Source organism: Abramis brama (genome assembly GCF_963993115.1).
Source record: "Abramis brama genome assembly, chromosome: 11".
Classification (NCBI taxonomy): domain Eukaryota; kingdom Metazoa; phylum Chordata; class Actinopteri; order Cypriniformes; family Leuciscidae; genus Abramis; species Abramis brama.
Genome location: NC_139973.1, coordinates 22105537 through 22125976, shown reverse-complemented (window position 1 = coordinate 22125976; position 20440 = coordinate 22105537). Strand labels below are relative to the sequence as shown.

At 40.9% G+C, this 20440-nt stretch overlaps 1 protein-coding gene across 3 annotated transcripts in view; it reads left to right on the top strand.

Annotated features, from left to right (window-relative positions):
* Positions 1-226: 226 nt before the first annotated feature.
* Positions 227-20440, top strand: part of card14 (caspase recruitment domain family, member 14) — a 51683-nt gene continuing 31469 nt past the window's right edge. For 2 of the 3 annotated variants that reach the window (XR_014608178.1, XM_084128057.1), the window contains exons 1-13: positions 227-923; positions 1743-1880; positions 2140-2346; positions 2599-2717; positions 4410-4562; positions 4673-4792; positions 5048-5173; positions 6497-6646; positions 6782-6892; positions 8634-8764; positions 9641-9690; positions 17211-17280; positions 17375-17591. Coding sequence is in view for 2 of the 3 variants with exons in the window: in XM_084128057.1 (XP_083984183.1) it covers positions 713-923; positions 1743-1880; positions 2140-2346; positions 2599-2717; positions 4410-4562; positions 4673-4792; positions 5048-5173; positions 6497-6646; positions 6782-6892; positions 8634-8764; positions 9641-9690; positions 17211-17280; positions 17375-17591 (1803 nt within the window). In the remaining variant the exon portion in view is untranslated. The remainder of the gene's footprint in view (positions 924-1742; positions 1881-2139; positions 2347-2598; positions 2718-4409; positions 4563-4672; positions 4793-5047; positions 5174-6496; positions 6647-6781; positions 6893-8633; positions 8765-9640; positions 9691-17210; positions 17281-17374; positions 17592-20440) is intronic. The other variant, XM_084128058.1, reaches the window with a different exon arrangement.

Sequence of the window (20440 nt, the reverse complement as noted above, 5' to 3'; positions counted from 1 at the left end):
ATGTCCCTTGCAGACAGTTGTCATTAAAGTGACATAGGCAGATTTTGCACCACCACACCATCATACCTCCGCAAAGGCAGATTATCATCAGCAAAGTATGTACATACATGCTGTGTTTGCATGTGACATGTAATTTCCCATAAACTTTGGAATACCTCTTTCATTTCCTTTTTTCCTGTTGGACTTTGTACCTGTTTCATTTGCTTTAGATAGGAAGAACTTGCTTGACACAGACAAATCACACAAGAACAGCGGATGAGTATATGTTTTTGTTTGTCAATTGCAGTTTGCTAAGTAAATAAAATCTCTGTATTGCTTTAGTCTCTGTATAACTATCATACTGTAATTTCCCAATCCCCTAATGAAAATAAAGAATTTGTAATGTCAGGCATCTTTAAGTAATGTTTAAAATGATGTGTGCTTCTTTTTATTCAAGGGGAAATCCACATGACATGCTTTGCATATGTGTCAGTCTGTGTCTGTTGTCGGGAAAACCTCTCCTTGTTATTCAGGTTTCCTCACGCACCTGTGGGTGTGAGGGGGAGGAGATTTAACTTAACCTCCCTTACAATCTCACTCCTTCTCATTTCTCATTTCACTTCTGTTGTGTTTATGCCAGCATTGGAGTTGTTTTTATTGGAGTTTATAAGCTTTAATTTTAAAAACCCAGTTTTTATGTGTTTGGCAAAGTGTCTGATTTCAGGATTTCAGCATGGCTGAGAGTGTCCTGAACACTCCTGACTTGAAGGATCTAGAAGAAGAAGAACTGTGGGATCTTATTGACGATAACCGCCATGCCATCTCTCTCGGCATCCGTCCCTGTGTTCTCATCCCTTACCTGCGCCAGGCACGTGTCCTCACAAACCTGGATGAGGATGAGATTTTTACCAGTCCCCATTTCACCAACCGCTGCATGAGGACCAGTAAGACACTCTGACTTATCATGAAATACTGTATACCAGAGCATGACAAAAGTTAATGAAGTACAGATATCTCAAGGGGTTTTCTTCTTAACAATAAATTTTAAAAAAACAAAACAAAAAAAAACATGCTTTCTAATATTTGCCTAAAAGATTTAATGGAAAGGTGGAAATTAAGATTTTTTTTCCAGGATTGAAGTTGATGTTTTGTTTTTGATTAGAGCAATGAATGTGAAAATTAAGAGTTATTGGAAGGTTCAAGGTTGAGGGATTTTATCTTTCTGAAATGTGAGCAAGCTTATGGAAATATGGGTTAGATACAGATAGATAAGTCAGCTGTATCAGAGGTTACACTGATAAACAAAAACATTAAAAAAAAAACTTTTTTGTAGATGCCTTCAATTTTTAAGACAAAAAATTGTATATTGCTTAAATTATTTTGATGAGTTCAAGTAATGTAATGTTAAAAAATAAGTTGCTATGACTTACTAATCATATTTATTTTTACAGTGTAGGTCACAATGAATTAAATTTCATTATTTTCATTATTTATTCACTCTTATGTTGTTCCAAACCTGCAGCTGTGTGCTATTATTTTTTCAGTGAAATATATAAGTACCAACGTACATTTTGGAACCCAGATATAAATAGCAGCGTATGGTTTTGGAATGACATTAGTGTGAGTAAATCATTTCCATTTTTGGGTGAACTCTTCCTTTAAGGAATACTTGAAAGTTGATTGACAGTATTGAAAATAAAACCTTTTAATGTATCTTGCAGTATTTGTGATATGATGTCTGAAATGTTAATCTTTTTCTACAGGTCATATGCTTGACATGTTACGTGTACAGGGTCGTAATGGAGCAATGGCTCTGCTCGAAAGTCTGATGATTCATTACCCAACTCTCTACACACAGATCACTGGCCGCGAGCCCAGCATTGAGCCTTCAGGCTTCAGTGGTCAGTCAATGCACTTTTAATCTCAGTTTCTGATGATGCATTAAGCACACACAATGTGTGTTGTAGTTAAAGCTGGTAGCTGTAACATTTGTGGATTTGAACCCCAGGCCTCGATCTAGACTTCTAAACTGTCTATTAAACAATGTAATACCAACGACAAATGTGTACAACTGAATATATTTTCATGTGTGTGTTTGAGGGATGTTTTTATCACCTTATTTAAGGCTAATAAGTAAAACCTTGCTTTTCTGCTTGCCAGGCCTGATAAATTACACTGAGCTGACAGAGTACCTAGTTAATGCGGTAAGCAGTATGCAGACAGAGCTACAAGTGGCACGGCAAGAGGCTGTGCGGCTGCGAGCTCGATGCTGTGAGCTGGAGGGGAAACTTATACAGGTCCAACAAAATAATGAAGAGTTCAGCCAGATGCAACAAGAGCATGGACAACTGCGCAGTCACCTAGATGGTGTGGACTTAACACAGATTTACATCAATGTGGTTAATGTTTCATTAACAATCATTAACAGACATGTATTGTCATTTATGTACATTAAAATAAGTTGTAGCATTAACTACAGTTAAATGTAAGATGTAATTGAGATGTAAATGTAAGATGTTCATGAAATTATTGAAAGTGAATTAAATTTTAATTATGTGCTTTGAGAAAGTTTCTTTGCCTGTGTCAAGATTATTTAATGTCTGCTTGTCTTCTGTGTAGGTTTAAACAGGAAACTGCTGAAACTGAAGGATGAGAAATGTGATCTCTATGTCAGATATACTTCAGTTCTTGAGGAGAAGTCTGCAACCATCATACGCAACAGAGACCTGCAACTGGAGGTAAAGAACCAGATTTTATGTCTTTGTATGCTTTTACTTGGACTTTATTTTCATTTCAGTAAGTTACAAAAAACAGACTGTGTCATTCATGTGCCTGATAGAGAGCAAAATTCCTTAAAGAGGTTAAAGAGAGGCAAATGTTAAGGCTTGCTAAATATTTTATTTTATTTTATTAAGTTTAATCTTTGTAGCAATAAAACCAAGTGTCAAACAAAGATGTGGAATGTATTACTAGCAATTGCAAGCATACTTTCATATTAATAGTTTAGTTGAGTTTTGTTTGGTTCAAATGTATTAAAATGGTTACTGGGAAATGGATTTTAAGCTGTTGTTTACAAGAAACCTGAACCCTTTTGCTTTGCATTTTTTGCTGCATTAAAGTGCCCCTATTATGCTATTTTAAAGGTTCCTAATTTTGTTTTGGAGGTCTACAACAGGTTTACATGCATCAGAGGTCAAAAAACACTTTAATTTTCTCATAATATACATTGCACATCACCACATTTTTCAATGATTCACAAACGACTCGTCGGATGATTAGTTCTCTCTAAATCCCTCCTTTTCACAAGCCTACTCTACTCTGATTTGCCAGATGGCACAGTCTGTTGTGATTGGTCTACCGCTTACAGCACTTTTCGGCTTCCTAAAGCTCAGCAATTGTACACAATGTAAAGACAGTAACGATGGCGTAAATTTTACAATATCAATCTGAGCGCGCGCCCGATGATGAAACATTGGAATAACTAGTTATTCAACCCCAACCTCCATCACAAGGATGACTTTAGCAGGATGTTTCTCAGTGATACGCTACTCAGTTTGATGTACATTGTGAGATGTTTCAACTGTAATTCCTCACCATCAGCATTAACAAGTGTATGTCCATCAAAAAGCCGATGTATATTTCTAATTTATTAGCAGAAGTATTTCATTAAGTAATAATGTGAGTAAGCCAGTTAGCTGGAAACTTACACAACATAAAACACAAAACTACGTATTTTGAACACCCGGAAGAAAAGTATATACATCATTAATTAATCATACTTTCTAGGTTGTGATTCTGAGGAGCAAGCTGGTCCAAATAAACTGAGTACTGACCCATCTTTCCAGAGCAAGTGCTTTGTGCTCGCGTTAAACTCTGAGATTTGAGAAGCTGTCATCAGTAAAATGACGTGTTCGAGGGCGGGTCAAGTTGTTCACGGGCAGACAATGTAGATTGTAGAACATAGGCGGGCATTATGCAAATGTATTATCTAGTGACGTGTGACAGTAACGCATTGGGATACAGACGACTTGTTTAGGAGGTTCAGAGTCGATTCTTCCTTTTGGGAGACAATAACTTTATTTATCGAGCACTTTCGACTTTACAACTTTGCTGAACTTTCACAAACAACTATATTACACACTGCATGAAAGGGAATATTCAAAAAACCATAATAGGGGCACTTTAACGAAACACCTTTACATTGGCAGAGAGCCATTAAGAGTAAAGAAAGAAAAACTACAGTATAATCGAGCCATTAAGAGTAATGAAAGAAAAACTACAGTATAATCAACACACACACACACACACACACACACACACACACACACACACACACACACACACACACACACACACAAAACAGTAATGCTGGATTGTTTTACAATAACATCAGGGCATAATGAAATCTCTTCTCCTCACCTCTTCTCCAGATTTACCAGCTGCAGTGCGAGTTAAGGAAGGCACAGAAAGAGACAGACTTCCAGAGGCAGCGTTCCTTAAAGAATCCCAGTGACACACAAAAGCTCAAAGATGAACTCAACGCTGCACGCACAAAGTTACTGGAGATTGAGATATTCTCCCCGGTGAATAAGAGACTCATTTATTATAGTGATATAACAAATCAACACATTTTGGAACTCAATCTTATCTGACTGACCTTCACAGTAAATCCGTCTCTTTCTCTTTCAATCAGGTACAGCAGGATATCCTTGAGAATGATTTAAAGGAGACAGAGACCAGACGTTCAGAACTAGCTGAGGATGTCACTAGACTAAGTGAGGAGAATGAACGACTCCAGCAAGAGAAAGAGGAGGTAAAACTGGTCTCCTTAATGTTGTTTGTTTGTTTTGTCTTTCAAAATGTTGTACTTTGTATAAAATTTGTGTTGTAGCCTACTTTTTTCTTATTTAAGAGGAGGAATTCATATTTTTATCATTTGTATCTAGTCTCTCTCTCTCTCTCTCTCTCTCTCTCTCTTTTTTTACCTCTTTACTTCGGTTTACATTGTTTCTTTTAAATGTCCATATTTTTTGTCACCTTCACCATGCTCCCCTCTCACCTTTTTTAGCTCATAGAAGAGAAGGACTATTTAGCCCTGGAGGTGGAGAAGTTGACTGTGGACTGTGAGATGTACAAGCACAGGAGCACACTGTTCCAGAGTCAGCTAGAAGAGGTGCAGGTAGAAAGAGATAAGGTCAGTATCATCTGTGCTCATAATAAACAAGTATCATACAAAATCATTAAGTCTTAAATAAGAGTTTAGATTCAACAATGAGATCAGTTTACATGGAAGCTATCTAACAGTACAGTAAATTGTCAGTTTAGTGTTAGTGTTTCAAACAAATGAACACAGTATACTGGACGAACATCGTTACAGTATGTAAGTGAAATAACATTTTTAGATCTAGAAACCTACATGCATTATATGCAGTAAATGAATATTGGGTCCAAAAGTCTGGGACCAATTTGAAAATATGGGATTCACAATTTAAATATTGAAATAAACAAACTTTTTTGTATTTTTAAAAAATTAAAACAGCAAAGAAAATAAATATTTCTGATTCTGCTCTATATCATGTTCATAAATCAAATAAGAGAATTTGTGACACTGACCTTGTGAACTCCTTTCTTCAAAAGGTCTGATGTTTTTGCTTTTATTGAGGCACACAAGATGCTTTTAGAGTCCTTCTGAAATCATGCTGGAAAACATAAATCATTAGCTTGCACAGACTACACTCTAAACAAAAATGGTGCTAAATAGCACTTAAATTGGTTCTTTGGCTTGTAATCATGGGAAACCACTTTAAGTGCCATATAGCACCTCTTTAAAGGTGCTATACAGCTCCTTTGTCAAATGGTGCTACGTAGAACCGTAGAATAAGAGGTGCCATATAGCACATTGATTGTTTACAATTACTTCAACAAAAATGGTGCTCAACAGTACCCAACAATGGTTCTTTGGTTCGTAATAATAGGGGAACCTCTTTTGTTACTATATGGCACTTAAGAAGCTTTATAGCACATTTGTCAAATGGTGCTATATAGAACCATTTGTTTGTTTGTTTTGGGGTTTTTTTTTCTTCATTTTTGAGGTAGTAGGGCCCATTATCATGCCAGATACTACAACTGATGAGTCAATATGCTTCTAAATGACACTTTTACTTAAAAGATGGATAATTAATCATTTTAATGTTGTTTTTCTAATCCTACTGTATCACCAACTAAACTAAGAGACTAGAGAGAGAGAGAACCTTTAAAGAACTGTAGGGGCTTAACAGGTTCTTTGAATGGCAGTGGTGCCATATAGCTCCTTAACCACCTCAAAGAACTGCTGAAGAACCGCTGAAGAACCAAACTGGGCTTAACAGGTTCTTTAAATGGTAGTGGTGCTATATAGCACCATAACCACCGCAAAGAACCCCTGAAGAACCGCTGAAGAACCATTTTTTGTAGAGTGTACTGGAAAATGAAAACTTTCTTATGACAGATACTGCTCAAGATTTTTTTTTTTTTTCAGGCATATTTGTCCCGTGATGAGGCCCAGGTTCAGATCGCACGGAGTCTTGCAGAGAAGGACATGCTCAGAGGCCAACTAATGGAGCTACAGGAGAAGGTTTTCACCATGAAAGCCTGTAGCAGGGAAAGAGAAAGAAGAGAAAAATCCAGGGTAAAACTGTAAATTTTATATTATAAATTCAATACCCAACATAGTAATTTTCAATATTGTGCAATCAGTTACATCTGTAACTTAATACAGCCACACAGGCCTTTATTTTTAATGTTATGTCTCTTGAATGAGTAGGACAGGAAGATCAGTTGCGAGAGCAGCGAGGACCCTCCTTCCAGCCCGGCACCCAGAAGACGGCTGTGTCGCTTGAAAGCAATCCTTCCTGAGTCTTTCAGCTCAAATGAGGTACATTTATACTGTTAATGTTCTACTTATCTAAGCCTAGTGTGACTTAAGCTGCACCCCAATTGCAGTTTTGTAGTATAAATAGTGTGAGTAGTGTGTTCATATTGAAAATTCCAAATAGAAAAAGTTCACTTTAAATACTTTGATGATGCACTTAATTAACTGAAAAAACGAAATGTGAAATTTTGAACACTTCATGCACTCAACTATTGGCAGCTTTAATTACGTAGCTGAGGGGCTATAAGACTCCGATGTTGAATGACAAAATAATCTTATAAAATTCATACACTATACAGATGAGTACATAGTGTATAAGTGCATAGTGTAGAGCGTCATTTGGGACGCAACATTAGGCTTAGCCTCAGCATGCTCTTTTCAACATGCTGTGCTTTGGGACACACTTATTCTAATCTCACATACTATTTAGAATGCATAAAATCCACATTATTATTACGCAGAGTCAGTAGTATTCACATTATTCTCTGTGGACTATCCACAGAGAATAATGTGAATACTACTGACTCTGCGTAATAATAATGTGGATTTTATGCATTCTAAATAGTATGTGAGATTAGAATAAGTGTGTCCCAAAGCACAGCATGTTGAAAAGAGTATGCCAAAAGAGTCTACACTTTCCAGTAGATTTTCGAAGTATAGATCCATGCACACTAAAGGCTGATATTGCCCACAGCTCATTGGAGGATTTGGTTCAGAACTACAAAAACTAATAAAAAGAACTAAAAACATGGAGGATGTTGGTGAAATTGACGGTTAAGAAAGGGGGTTGAGTTACTAAAAATCAACATCTAACTTTAATTCAATGAAATGGGGAGTGTGTATATAAAGATTTTAACTGTGACAGGATGATTGACAGGCCAGTTTCCGGTGACAGAATGCATGTAACTATGCGACAGTGCACAATATTGTGACGTTATATGGTCCCAAACTTTCCTAGTCTTCTTCTTTTTTTTCTTTTTTTTTCTTTTTTTTTTGAGAATGAAATAATCATTGGATATGTCAAAGTTTGCAAGGTTAGTGACATAGTGATTATTTACTTGAGTTTTAATTCTCCACCCTAATGTGGTATATACATGTACTGCATCTCAGATAACCCCACCCCTTAACAGCACAAATGAACAAAACAACACTACTGACAAATGAAAGTTTTCTTAATTACAGATACTGCTCATGTTTTTTCTTCAGGCATATTTGTCCCATTAAAAAGTCATTCTTGACATGCAGTTACAGCATTTTTTGTGTGATACATATAAGCATTACTGGAATGCAGTTTGACAGTGTTAGTGCAAACAAGAGTGCAAAGCACATGCTTTAAAGAACAATAACTATGAAAACCATAGATATAAAGCTTTAAAAATGGTCCTAATTTTTATTTAATTGTGGAGTCCACACTTGATCAAGCAATTTTTTTCCAGCCTATGATTAGCCAGTCAAAATCCATCCGACTTTAAAAAAGCTTTATTAACAGAACTTCATTGTCAATTGGTGTGGATGCTAATATGGTTATTATATTTATCATTCTTGGTGTGAATTGGCCTTTACACTTATATTTCATTTGTGTCAACTGTACATGCAGTATTAGTAACAATAACTTTGTTTGCATTTGTTAATGTGAGAATGGGCTCTAAAGGAGGAAAAAGCATTGCTCTGCCTGATGGCATTAGGTAGGAAATATAGAGCTTTTGTTTTTGTATATATTTTGTGTGTATGTGTGTGTTTACAGTTCAATGATGAAGTAATCAACAGTATCAATTCCAATCAAGTGGAGCCCCCCTGTTCTGAATCTCTCCGTAGACGAGAGTTACACTTTCCAGATGTGACACACTCCAGAAGTGACATGGAAGACATTTACAGGTGAGCTGCTCATCTGGTCCATAGCAGTGAACTGTAAAACTGAAAATAACAGTTTGGTATTGAATTTTTCAGCTTGGCTACATTAAGTATTGAGTTATTACTTTTAATTGACATTTTAAAATGGTTGCCCATTGAGAATTAGTATATTATTGTAATAATATAACTTGATAATTGTATAATCTAATTTACATGAGGAGAAGGACCACGTTTTAACCTATTTCCATACTTTCATTATTTTAGTTTATTTATAAAGCACTTTTAAAACAACATAATGTTGACCAAAGTGCTGTACAATCATAAAATTACATAACTGAGTCTACACAGACCAGAATCCAAACCCAAAACCATTGCTTTAAAGTGTTTAAATAATCTGGATTCAGTCAGATTTACTGAATAAAAAGTGCTGTTTGCATGTCAAGCCCAGTAGACACTTTCAAACAGTGGCTGTTGTAGGGTGATTTACGTAGAAAGTATGAGTGTTATAACCTGTTAATATGGTCACCAAAATGAATAGGTAATGCTTACATCCTGTTTTTGCATCCAGTGGAAAACAGGACTAAGGGCACTTTTCTTTCTTTTTATTGTTTGTATGTATTCCACAGTATTATTAAACCATCAATTAGTGTTTCCTGTTTCCTTGTCTCTATGATCTTAATGTTACATTGTATGTGCCCATGACTCAGACACACTATAATAAAACTAACTCATAAGTCAATAATGTTTCCGTATGTACATTCACCTTGTGGTGGAGATAAAAATTGTTGTTTGTATCTAAAAATAACTTCTGACCTCAGAGAGAGGAAGTTTGCATGCAGATTCTCCAGAGAACTGGTATACAAAATAAAAAAATAAAAACCCTCTTTGTTTCATTTTCAGCAGTCAGGAGCTGACCGATGACTGTTTTGATTATGTTGTCATTCCTAAAGGTATGTTACTTCCCCCTACATTACACTGTGGTTACCCAAAGTCACAAATGTTTATGCTTTCACGCAGTAACATACAGTGCCCCAAAACACACTTAAAAATGTCTTTGCATGACATCACTAAATATCAAACCAAGTGCCATTTATTTTTGAAGAACAAGCACACTTTTCAGGCAAATCGTGTTAGGAATAAGATAATAATATTCAAAATTAGGACAAAAGTATTGTACAATTTCTGGTTGCAGTTCACAATTCATGTGATGAACAATACCTCTGATAAGACTTAAAGGAGCCGTATGTAAGATTGTGGCCAAAACGTACTCGGTTACTAACGTAACCTCGGTTCTCTCTAGAAGAGGGAACGAGTACTGCGTCTTAGCTAAGACGCTGCGGGAAAAGTCTCTTTTCACGAAATACTGAAGCAAAAAAAATTATCCTTAATTTTGTAATATTGTAAAGCGCATTTGCAGCAGCATACAGCCATAGGCGAGACGGCTCGCTCGCTCATTGGCTGCTCTGCGGCAACTGCATAAGCCTATCGAGCGAGGGCTGATGCAACATCAGACCAATGAGCTTCGCGCCCTCCTTGCCACTTCCCGCCGAAACGGGCGTGGCCTAGCCTTATAAAGGTAGCTCGAAAAGGCTGACTCACTTGATTTATTTCATCGCCGAAGCGAACCAGAGTGAATCGTACGCACGGCGGGGAACGCAGTACTCGTTCCCTCTTCTAGAGAGAACCGAGGTTACGTTAGTAACCGAGTACGTTCTCTTACGAGAGTTCTCTCGTACTGCGTCTTAGCTAAGACGCTGCGGGAACCCAATGTAAAACGCCGTGCGTGCAGGGATGAAACACCAATAAACCTGGAAGCGAAGCCCAGGATTTACAGTGCACAATCACTAGAGGGACTCACAGAGAGTCCTAGAACAGGAGGGGGAACCCTCCGTCCCCATATATAGCAGCGTCCGCAGACGCGATAATATGACATCACATAGTCAAGGCAAGAGCCTGACTAATGTGGGAATGTGGGTCTTACGCAATACTGCCCATATGACAGTCGGCAGCGCGCTGCGCTTGCGATCTCAGTGTTCCAATCAGACTACTGATTCAGCTACACCGACAACAGCTTAGCCTGTAAGGCGGGAACCTCTAGGTTATAAAACCTGATAAATGTAGACGGCGAGGCCCAACCTGCCGCCATACATATATCCTGTAAGGATATCCCACTAGACCAGGCCCACGACGAGGCAACGCCTCTCGTGGAGTGCGCTCTGACACCCAGTGGGCACTGAAGACCCCTGGAAGTGTAAGCTAACGCTATGGCGTCAACTATCCATCTGGATAGGCTTTGTTTCGAAACAGCCATTCCCTTGGAACGTCCACTGAACGAGACAAACAGCTGCTCAGTCTGTCTGAAGACAGCAGAGCGAGACACATAAGCTCTTAAAGCCCTAACAGGGCAAAGAGAACTTAAGTCTCCTTCCTCTTCCGACACCGGCAGGGCAGACAGGGAAATAACCTGAGCCCGAAACGGTGTGTTGAGGTTTGAGTATGACTCCTGAGTCATTAGGCCCAAACTCCAAGCACGTCGGGCTCACCGAGAGCGCGTGCAGGTCACCTATGCGCTTCACTGAAGCGAGAGCCAGCAAGAACACTGTCTTAAATGACAGATGTTTGAGGCTAATCGTCTGGATGGGTTCGAAAGGGGAACCTTTCATGGCCTCCAAAACCGTAGAGAGGTCCCATACAGGGACTGAGGGAGGTCTGGGAGGATTCAGCCTCCTAGCTCCCCTGAAGAAGCGGATGACCAAATCGTTCCTTCCTATTGACTGACCATGCGTTGTTTCAGAGAACGCTGCGATAGCCGCCACATAAACATTGAGCGTGGAGGGGGCTCTGCCCTTATCCAACAGCTCCTGTAGGAAGGAGAGAACCTCCGTCACCTCACAATCGAGGGGTGAACATCCCCGAGCTGTGCACCAGCTGGAGAATACAGACCACTTTGAAGCATAGAGCCGTCGAGTCGACGGAGCTCTAGCCTGAGTGATAGTATTTAGCACTCCCACTGAGAGATCAGCGGGTAACCGTTGAGCGCCCACACGTGGAGGGACCACAACTCTGGTCGAGGGTGCCAAATCGAGCCCCTGGCCTGCGAGAGGGGGTCCCTCCTCAACGGCACTGGCCACGGGGCAGTGTCTGCTAACTGCATCAAATCTGGAAACCATGGTTGGTTCTTCCAAAGTGGTGCTACAAGCAGCACTGAGCATTTCGTTTCCCTCACCCGTTCTATCACCTGAGGAAGGAGGGAGACGGGGGGAAAAGCATAGAGTGGACAGCGAGGCCACCTTTGGGACAGCGCGCTTTCGTTCTTGGAAAAGAACACGGGGCAGTGAGCGTTTTCGTGGGACGCGAAGAGGTCCACTTCCGCTCTGCCAAATCTCTCCCACAGCAGCTGGACTGTTTGTGGGTGTAAAGACCATTCGCTCGTGGGAATGTTGTCTCTGGACAGTCTGTCTGGACCCAGATTCTGTAGCCCAGGCACATGAACTGCTCTCAGCGAGCGCAAGTTGTGCTGAGCCCAAACCAGGAGGCGTTCCGCCAACCTGTACAGGTCTCGGGATCTGAGACCGCCCTGGTGATTTATGTAGGACACCACAGACATGTTGTCCGAACGGACTAAGACGTGATGGTCCTTGATTCGGGGACGAAAGCGTGTCAGCGCGTTTTCCACTGCCAGCATTTCCAGACAGTTGATATGTCGGAGCTTTTCTCGTTCTGACCACAGGCCAAAGAACGGTCTGCCCTCGAGCAGCGCTCCCCATCCCGAGGTGGAGGCGTCCGTCGACACCACTTTCACTCTCGAGGAAGTCCCCAGGCTTACACCTGATTGGTACCAGTCGTTCGCTGTCCAAGGTTTTAGAGCTGTAACACAGCTCTGATTGACCTTGAGACGCAGCCGACCGGATACCCACGCTCTGCACGGTACCCGCGCTTTCAGCCAGAACTGCAAGGGGCGCATGCGGAGCAGGCCCAACTGAAGAACTGGTGATGCTGAGGCCATGAGACCTAGCATCTTCTGAAATTCCCTGAGCGGGAAGGTCGCGCCGCAGCGGAGAGAGCTCGCTGTGCGCTGAATGTCCAGTGCGCGCTGTGGCAACAGCCGCGCCATCATAGACTGTGAGTCCAGAACTATACCCAAAAACGGGATCGTTTGACTGGGGTTCAGTGAACTCTTCGTCCAGTTGACTCTGAGACCAAGTTTCTCGAGGTGATCGAGTAAAATGGCCCTGTGCTCCACGAGCTCTGATCGTGATTGAGCCAGAATCAGCCAGTCGTCCAAATAGTTCAGCACTCGCATGCCTCTGAGTCTGAGAGGAGCGAGCGCTGCGTCCATGCACCTCGTAAATGTACGAGGCACCAGGGACAGGCCGAACGGCAGGACTGTTATACTGGTATGTCTGGCCCTCGAAGGCGAATCTCAAGTATTGCCTGTGACATGACGCTATCTGTATTTGAAAATACGCGTCCTTCAGATCTATTGACATGAACCAGCCTCCTCTGCGAATATGCGCGAGGATTTTCCTGGTTGTAAGCATTCTGAAACTGCGTTTCGCTAATGCTTCGTTCAGCTGTCTTAGATCCAGTATGGGTCTGAAACCCCCGTCTTTCTTGCCAGACAGTATCTGCTGTATAGCCCCCCTTCGCTTTGAGCTTGAGATACAGGCTCTATAGCCCCTTTGCTCATCAGTTTTGATATTTCGGCACGAAGTAGGTGTGCTACTTCTGAATTCACCGTAGTTTCGACGCGCGCTGTGAAGCGGGGAGGGCGTCGACAAAACTGTAGCGAGTAGCCTCTCTTATAATGTCTAGCACCCATTCCGAAACCTCTGGGCGACAGAGGTGCTTCGGGCGTGCTGTAACGTAGGCGTTATGCCTGTGACATTCGAGGCGGGGAGCGCGCTGATCACAGCGGGCAGAGCGCTCGTCCTCGACCCCCCTACGGTGCTTAACCGAGAGAGGGAGGGCTGAGCGAGTCTCGTGGGACTCGTTGTCTGTGAGTAAGTGTGGGCGGGAAGCGGGCACATTTACTGCTTTTGACGCGCTGTCTGCCTGAGCAGAGCGAGCGTGCACAGGTTTCGTTTTACAGAAACCACGTGACACGTGTGACATAGTGTTTGTGGCACTGGGGAATGTGCACATTTACTATGTTGGGTGCGCGATCGACCTGAGTCGAATTTATGGGCGCAAGCCCCGTGTGAGGGGCTGTGCTTGTGTGTAGCGATGGGCACTGGGCATCAGCACTACATTTATAGCACCATCGGCCGTGGCCGGGACACCAGAAAATACATCCATATGGGATATTTCTGGGTAGCCGTAAAACGGCTTTTGTGTGCAGGCAAACAGGCACGGGTTGTACCACGTGGTCGTCGGCTGCAAAATACATATCTGCAGTCGCCTCTCAGGGCACTGGCAGAGCGATTTGTATTTGGCGGCATAAAAACTTTTTGCCGTCAGACCTGGGAATCGAACCCGGGTCGCCCGCGCGAAAGATTTAGAATCTACCACTGGACCACAGTGGAAGACACATTGACTTTCAGTTAAACGCGAGTATTTGTTTGCAAGCATGCGGGTAGCATAACATGCAATATCGACATTTTCAGACGCACTCGACTTCGCCACGGTGTTTAACCGAGTGAGGGAGGGCTGGGCGAGTCCCGTAGGACATGTAATGTCTGTGAGTGAATGTGGGCTCGGAAGAGCGGACACATTTACTGCATTGAGCGCACTGTCTGCCTGAGCAGAGCGAATGCGGACAGGCTTCTTTTATAGAAAAACCATGAGGCATGCAAAACATAGTGTTTGTGGGCACCCAATGGAATTTTTCTAGGTAGCCGTAGAACGGCTTTCGTGTGCAGACAAGCGGGCACGGGTTGTACCACGTGCTCGTCGGCTGCAAAAATTCACATCTGCAGTCGCCTTTCAGGGGACTGATAGAGCGAATTGTATGTGACGGCATAAATTTTTCTGCCGTCGGACCTGGGAATCGAACCCGGGTCGACTGCGCGAAAGGCTATGAATCTACCACTGGACCACAGAGGAAGACACATAGGCTTTCAGTTACCGCGAGTATTAACCACACTAGCGTTTGTTGCAGGCATGTGTGTAGTACAACATGCAATACTGACATTTTCAGACGCCTGAAAAGTGTCAGAATGTGAGAAGAGTGGATATCGCCCGGTTTCAGCGGGGCTAAAACACTCCATTCTCTTTTCGCCAGTGACGCACGGGAACCGTAGAAACGGTGTTCGGTTGCAGGCAAGCGGGTACTACGCGCTTGCTAGCTGCAAAAATACACCTCTGCAGTCGCCCCCGGGGGACTGACAGAGCGGAGCATTGGCGGCATAAATATATGCCGCAAGACCGGGAAACGAACTCCGGTCTCCCATGCGTTAAAACCTATCATTCCACCACTGAGCCACAGGGGGATACAGGCTTTTGGTATGCGTTGAGCGTCAAAATGTATTCTTCGGCGTTTGCTGGCAGGCGTGCGCTTGCTGCAAATGACATTTCCAGTCGCCGACAGGAAATGTAAGAGAAAAGGGGCCAGTAACTACGAACACACTTTTCTCCTTTCGCCGGTGAATGACGCGCAGAGGCAGGGTAGTTTTTCTTGTAACGTAAAGAAAAACTAACCCCGACCGTCCGCTTCCAGGAGGAGCAGCCTCGGAGAAGGATGCCAGGTGAGTCCTCAGAGTCACCATAGGCAATCGGCTCGGAGTGAGGGCGGTCGCCGTCAGCGAGCGCGAGAGCTGCGAGATCCTCTAGGAAAGGGGGGCGTCTTGAAAAAGACGCCCGGCTCTTTTAGTGTAAAATGTACATACATAATACACATTATACACAGAAAATATATAGAAGGATATAGGCGCCGGAATGCGCAGCAGGTACGGCAGTGGAAGGCGGCGCTGGCCAGCGGCTTCAAGTGGCTCGTCCCGCTGAATTGCTTCTCAGACGACGCGTTGCTTCTCTCGTGATCCAACGATGCGTGAGCTTCGCTGAAGAGATGAAAAATCAAGTGAGTCAGCCTTTTCGAGCTACCTTTATAAGGCTAGGCCACGCCCGTTTCGGCGGGAAGTGGCAAGGAGGGCGCGAAGCGCCCTCATTGGTTTGATGTTGCATCAGCCCTCGCTCGATAGGCTTATGCAGTTGCCGCAGAGCAGCCAATGAGCGAGCGAGCCGTCTCGCCTATGGCTGTATGCTGCTGCAAATGCGCTTTACAATATTACAAAATTAAGGATAATTTTTTTTGCTTCAGTATTTCGTGAAAAGAGACTTTTCCCGCAGCGTCTTAGCTAAGACGCAGTACGAGAGAACTCTCGTAAGAGAACTGGTACTGCAATCACTTTCAAATTACTGTAGAGCGGTGTATCCCCTCCCCCTCCCCCCTGACTCGAGGTTGCCAGATAGGTTGCAGGATCCAGCAGGAACGTAGGCTGCTATGTAGCTGTGGTAACTAGAGCAGAGCTGGCAACCCGGATGCCGAAACACTACTGACTTCGTGATTGGTAGATAGGTGGAGGGTGGAGCATCAGGCCAAAACACAAGATGACAACATCAACATCAGTTGAGGGCTGCAACTTTTTAAATGACAATATCCTGGCCGTACTACTGTTGTCAGTGATATAAGTATTTGAAATGAACATGATTTCTTAATGTCTAGTGACATATCAGGGCCATTTTATGATTAATTGAAATACATTTCTTACATACAGCTCCTTTAACCCCTTCATCGACAAACAAGAAATGTACTATTAAATCAAAATATACTAAAAATGTTTTATTTATGTTGCAGTATAACAACATATTTCTTTCCATTCATTTACTGTCTCAAAGAATTCAACCATTTCTACTCTTCAGTTTTTAAACTTGATTTTCTTAATCAGTAATTAAATGGAATACTTGTACTCAGCTTCATGACATACTTCCATTACATACTTTGAAATATCTTTTTCTGAATTATAAGTGGCAATGGCACAACACAATCAGAATTTAGTCATTTTATTTGGCATATTGGTACGTAGTGGAAGTATGTCATGAACCTCAGTACAGGTATTCCATTTAATTACTGATAAGAAAATCAAGTTTACATTTTCAAGTTTACAGTGTGTACATTTTCAGAGAAAAGAGAGGAAATATTCTGAGCATTACCGTGTACATCATCTTCAAAATACAGGATTAAAAGCTTTATTTTAAACATTTTTACATCATGCACCACTTCATACATCCACTAAAGATGATATTGGGACCAGTAAGTTGCAAAAATGGCTCAGCAAAGTGTAGTTATTTCTAAGAACAGCTCTAGCATTATTTGTTTGCAGATTCTATTTGCTTTGATATATTGCTAGGTAATGCAATTACATTCATATATTTGTAGCTTAAATGTCAAACAGTGTCCACATACTTTTTAAGGACACTCTGCAATTAGAATGAATTACAATACACCCCTTGTTGATCTCCATTTTGATAGGAAATAATTTGAATTTGAATGAGTCAAAATCACCCACATCACTACTTCACAAGAGAATCCCTACTGACAGGTAAAATAAAAACTAAAGACAAAACATAATTATCACATTTATTTATGTATTGTCACACTGCTAAAAAAAAGAATGTAATTTTGTATAAATCTAGCGTCTCAAGAGCATCAGCTCCTCCCTTCCTAATGCGCTCCAGACCTCAGGCCCTGCGTATCACTGGTCGTGTACTCACCGTGGTTTTCCAAGGAGAAATGCTATTGAACCAACTACAGGTCATTGGGGGTAATAAGACTGGTGTGTTTGTGCATTTTGTGACCGAAGGATCATCTGCTCATACCAGTGGCATCAGCTCTGGAACTCAGATACTTCAGGTGAGAACATCTGGGTTCTGAACTCTACAATTTTTGTTTGAGGAAGATTTGGGTATTTATAATAACACTTATGGCCGGTTTCACGGACAAGGCTTAAGCTTAGTCCCAGGATAAAATGCATGTTTGAGCTGTCTGAACTAAAGGCGACTTGCACTAGAATCTCTTAAAATATGTCACTGCCGTTGTTTTGTCTCAAGATGCACACCAGTAATGTTTATAAAGTGTTTAGGCACGTTTATAAAAGCTATTAAATGTCCTAATGGAGCTAAAGCCAAATCGGTAACCCTTCCTTTTACAGTCCCCTAATTACTATGTATTTACCTGGTAAATATATGGTAAGTTATAGTTGGTTATTGGTAATTACCACAGGTAACAAGTATGTAAATGCAGAGAAACTACAAACTAATTACTAAGTTTTTACCTGGTAAGCATATGGTAAATTATAGTATTTTAGTGTGTAATTACTTAAGGTGATTAGTATGCAATTACAGAGAAACTACCAGGGAAAAAAACACCACTGTTAAATATCAACTCAACAAAGTAATGTGTACTTGTTACCTGTTTAGGTTGGTAATAACTCATATTTAATTGTGTACGTCCTCAGAATGTAGGCAGCCAATTTTTAGAAACACCTTCAGTATTACCCATCAATTCAAGTTAGATGTGTAGTTATCCTAGGGTTATGTTGGTAACAGTCCATGTTTATTTATTACTATTAAATTACCTTGTCTTACATAGTTGTTGTTCATTGCTACACCCATTTATAGAGGGTTTATCAAATAATCTACCTTACACTTACCTGGTAACTACCCCGCAGGAACAGTTTTCCCTAATGTCATGGCACACCTTAAATACTGGGTATGTTCTTGCAGATGTTTTTACAATTTACTCAGTAAGTAAAGTGCAACTGTACTGTAAAATGAAGCCTTGTTTATTTCCATGGTATTACCGGAATTGTACCATATAACTTGATCATTCCCTTTTCCATATAGTCACAATTTTTTACCTCGTATGTCCTGCAACGTTACCAAGGAAAACATGACAATTTACTCAGTAAGTAAAGTGAAACTGTACTGTAAAAGGAAGCCTTGTTTATTTCCATTGTATTACCAGACTCTTACCACATCCTTTGCTACTGCTTAAACATTTTTGAAAATCACAAACTTTTACCATGTGTGTTCTGCAACTTAACTAAAACATTCCAGCGTGGTCTCATTAATACGTAGTATTAATACGTAATTTTCAAAGATAGAAAACTACATAGGCTACAATTATGAAGAAAAACAATATAACGTTACGTGTAATCACAATAATTTATTTATTGCGAAAATGTCAAAACCGGTACCAAAACTGGTCGTTCACATGACGATGTGTTGCAGTCACAGTCCTCTCTTTCAGTATATAATAGTTTTGAATGAGGTACAGAGCAGAATTTAAGTTATTAATCCATGAAAATGTTAACCCGGCTTCGCTCTGTGTGAAGTAGTGATGGGCGGATCGATCCTGAAGTATCGATACTTCGATACTGACGTGGTATCGAAAAGGATCGATCCTCACATAAAAATATCGATCCAAATGTGTGTTTTTTTACCAGTAATGTTTTTTATTAATTTAGCACGCAATTTAGTTAGTAAAATAAGTTTCTAAGTTGAAAAATAAGCGAATGTTAGCGGATAATTGTGTAGGATAGAACTTTTTCTCCTAGTCATCTGGATACAAGACGAAACCAATCAATCACAGAGAGCGTGATCGGGAGTTATTTCGCAATAAACAAACCAAAAGTGTAGGGGTACATAACAGTTCAAAATGTTGACGTCAGTAAAATTTGTTTACTGAAATTAATATTTTTATTCAACAAGGATCGATGCATTAAATTAATCAAAAGTGACAGTCAAGGGTTTTTACACTGTTAAAAAAAAATCTACTTCATAAATGCTGTTCTTTGAACTTTGTTCATCAAATAATTCTGCATAAATGTATCATGGTTTCCACAAAAATATGAAACTGTTTTCAACATTGATAATAATAAGAAATGTTTCCTGAGCAGCAAATCAGCATATTAAAATTAATTCTCATCATGACTGGAGTAATGATGCCGAAAATTCAGCTTTGATCACATGAATAAATTACAGTTTACTATGGCATAGAAAACAGATAGCCCATGTTAAATTGTAATATTACAGTTTTTACTGTATTTTTGATCAAATTAATGCAGAAGAGAATTAAAAATGTTACAGGCCCCAAACTTTTGAACAGTAGGCTAGTACTAGTAGGCTAATACTATAATTAGGGTAGTTTTGTAAAAGTCACTGACTAATTACAGTCGAGTTGACAGCACAAATCACAAAATATTTAGGCCTAGTAGTCATGAAAACGTATTCAGATTTAGCATATTAATGATGCATTCACCTCATAAATCATGACACACTGCTCTAGCACAGGAAAGTGCATACAAGTTCAAGTGCATGCTTTTAAAATAAAAAAGTATTGGTATCGGTATCGATATCGGCGATACTGGCCCTGTATTTACTTGGTATCGGATCGATGCCGAAATTTGCAGTATCGCCCATCACTAGTGTGAAGGCGCGCGCGCTTCTCCATTTCAAATGTAGTTTACCGACTGAAATACGGCATGTCGCAATCTGTGACGAACATGGACGAACAGGCGAGAGCCAATGAGCGTTTGATATCACTGCCGTAAAACATGTCGTAACGCTTCTTGAGGGCGCAATTTTTGAATTTGAATTCATCACGAGCGCGGGATTTGACAGTTACGGACTGCGCTGCTGTGATAGCCTGTGAAATGGAGATGAAGTAGATCACTCACTGGATAAAGGGCTGAATTTGGA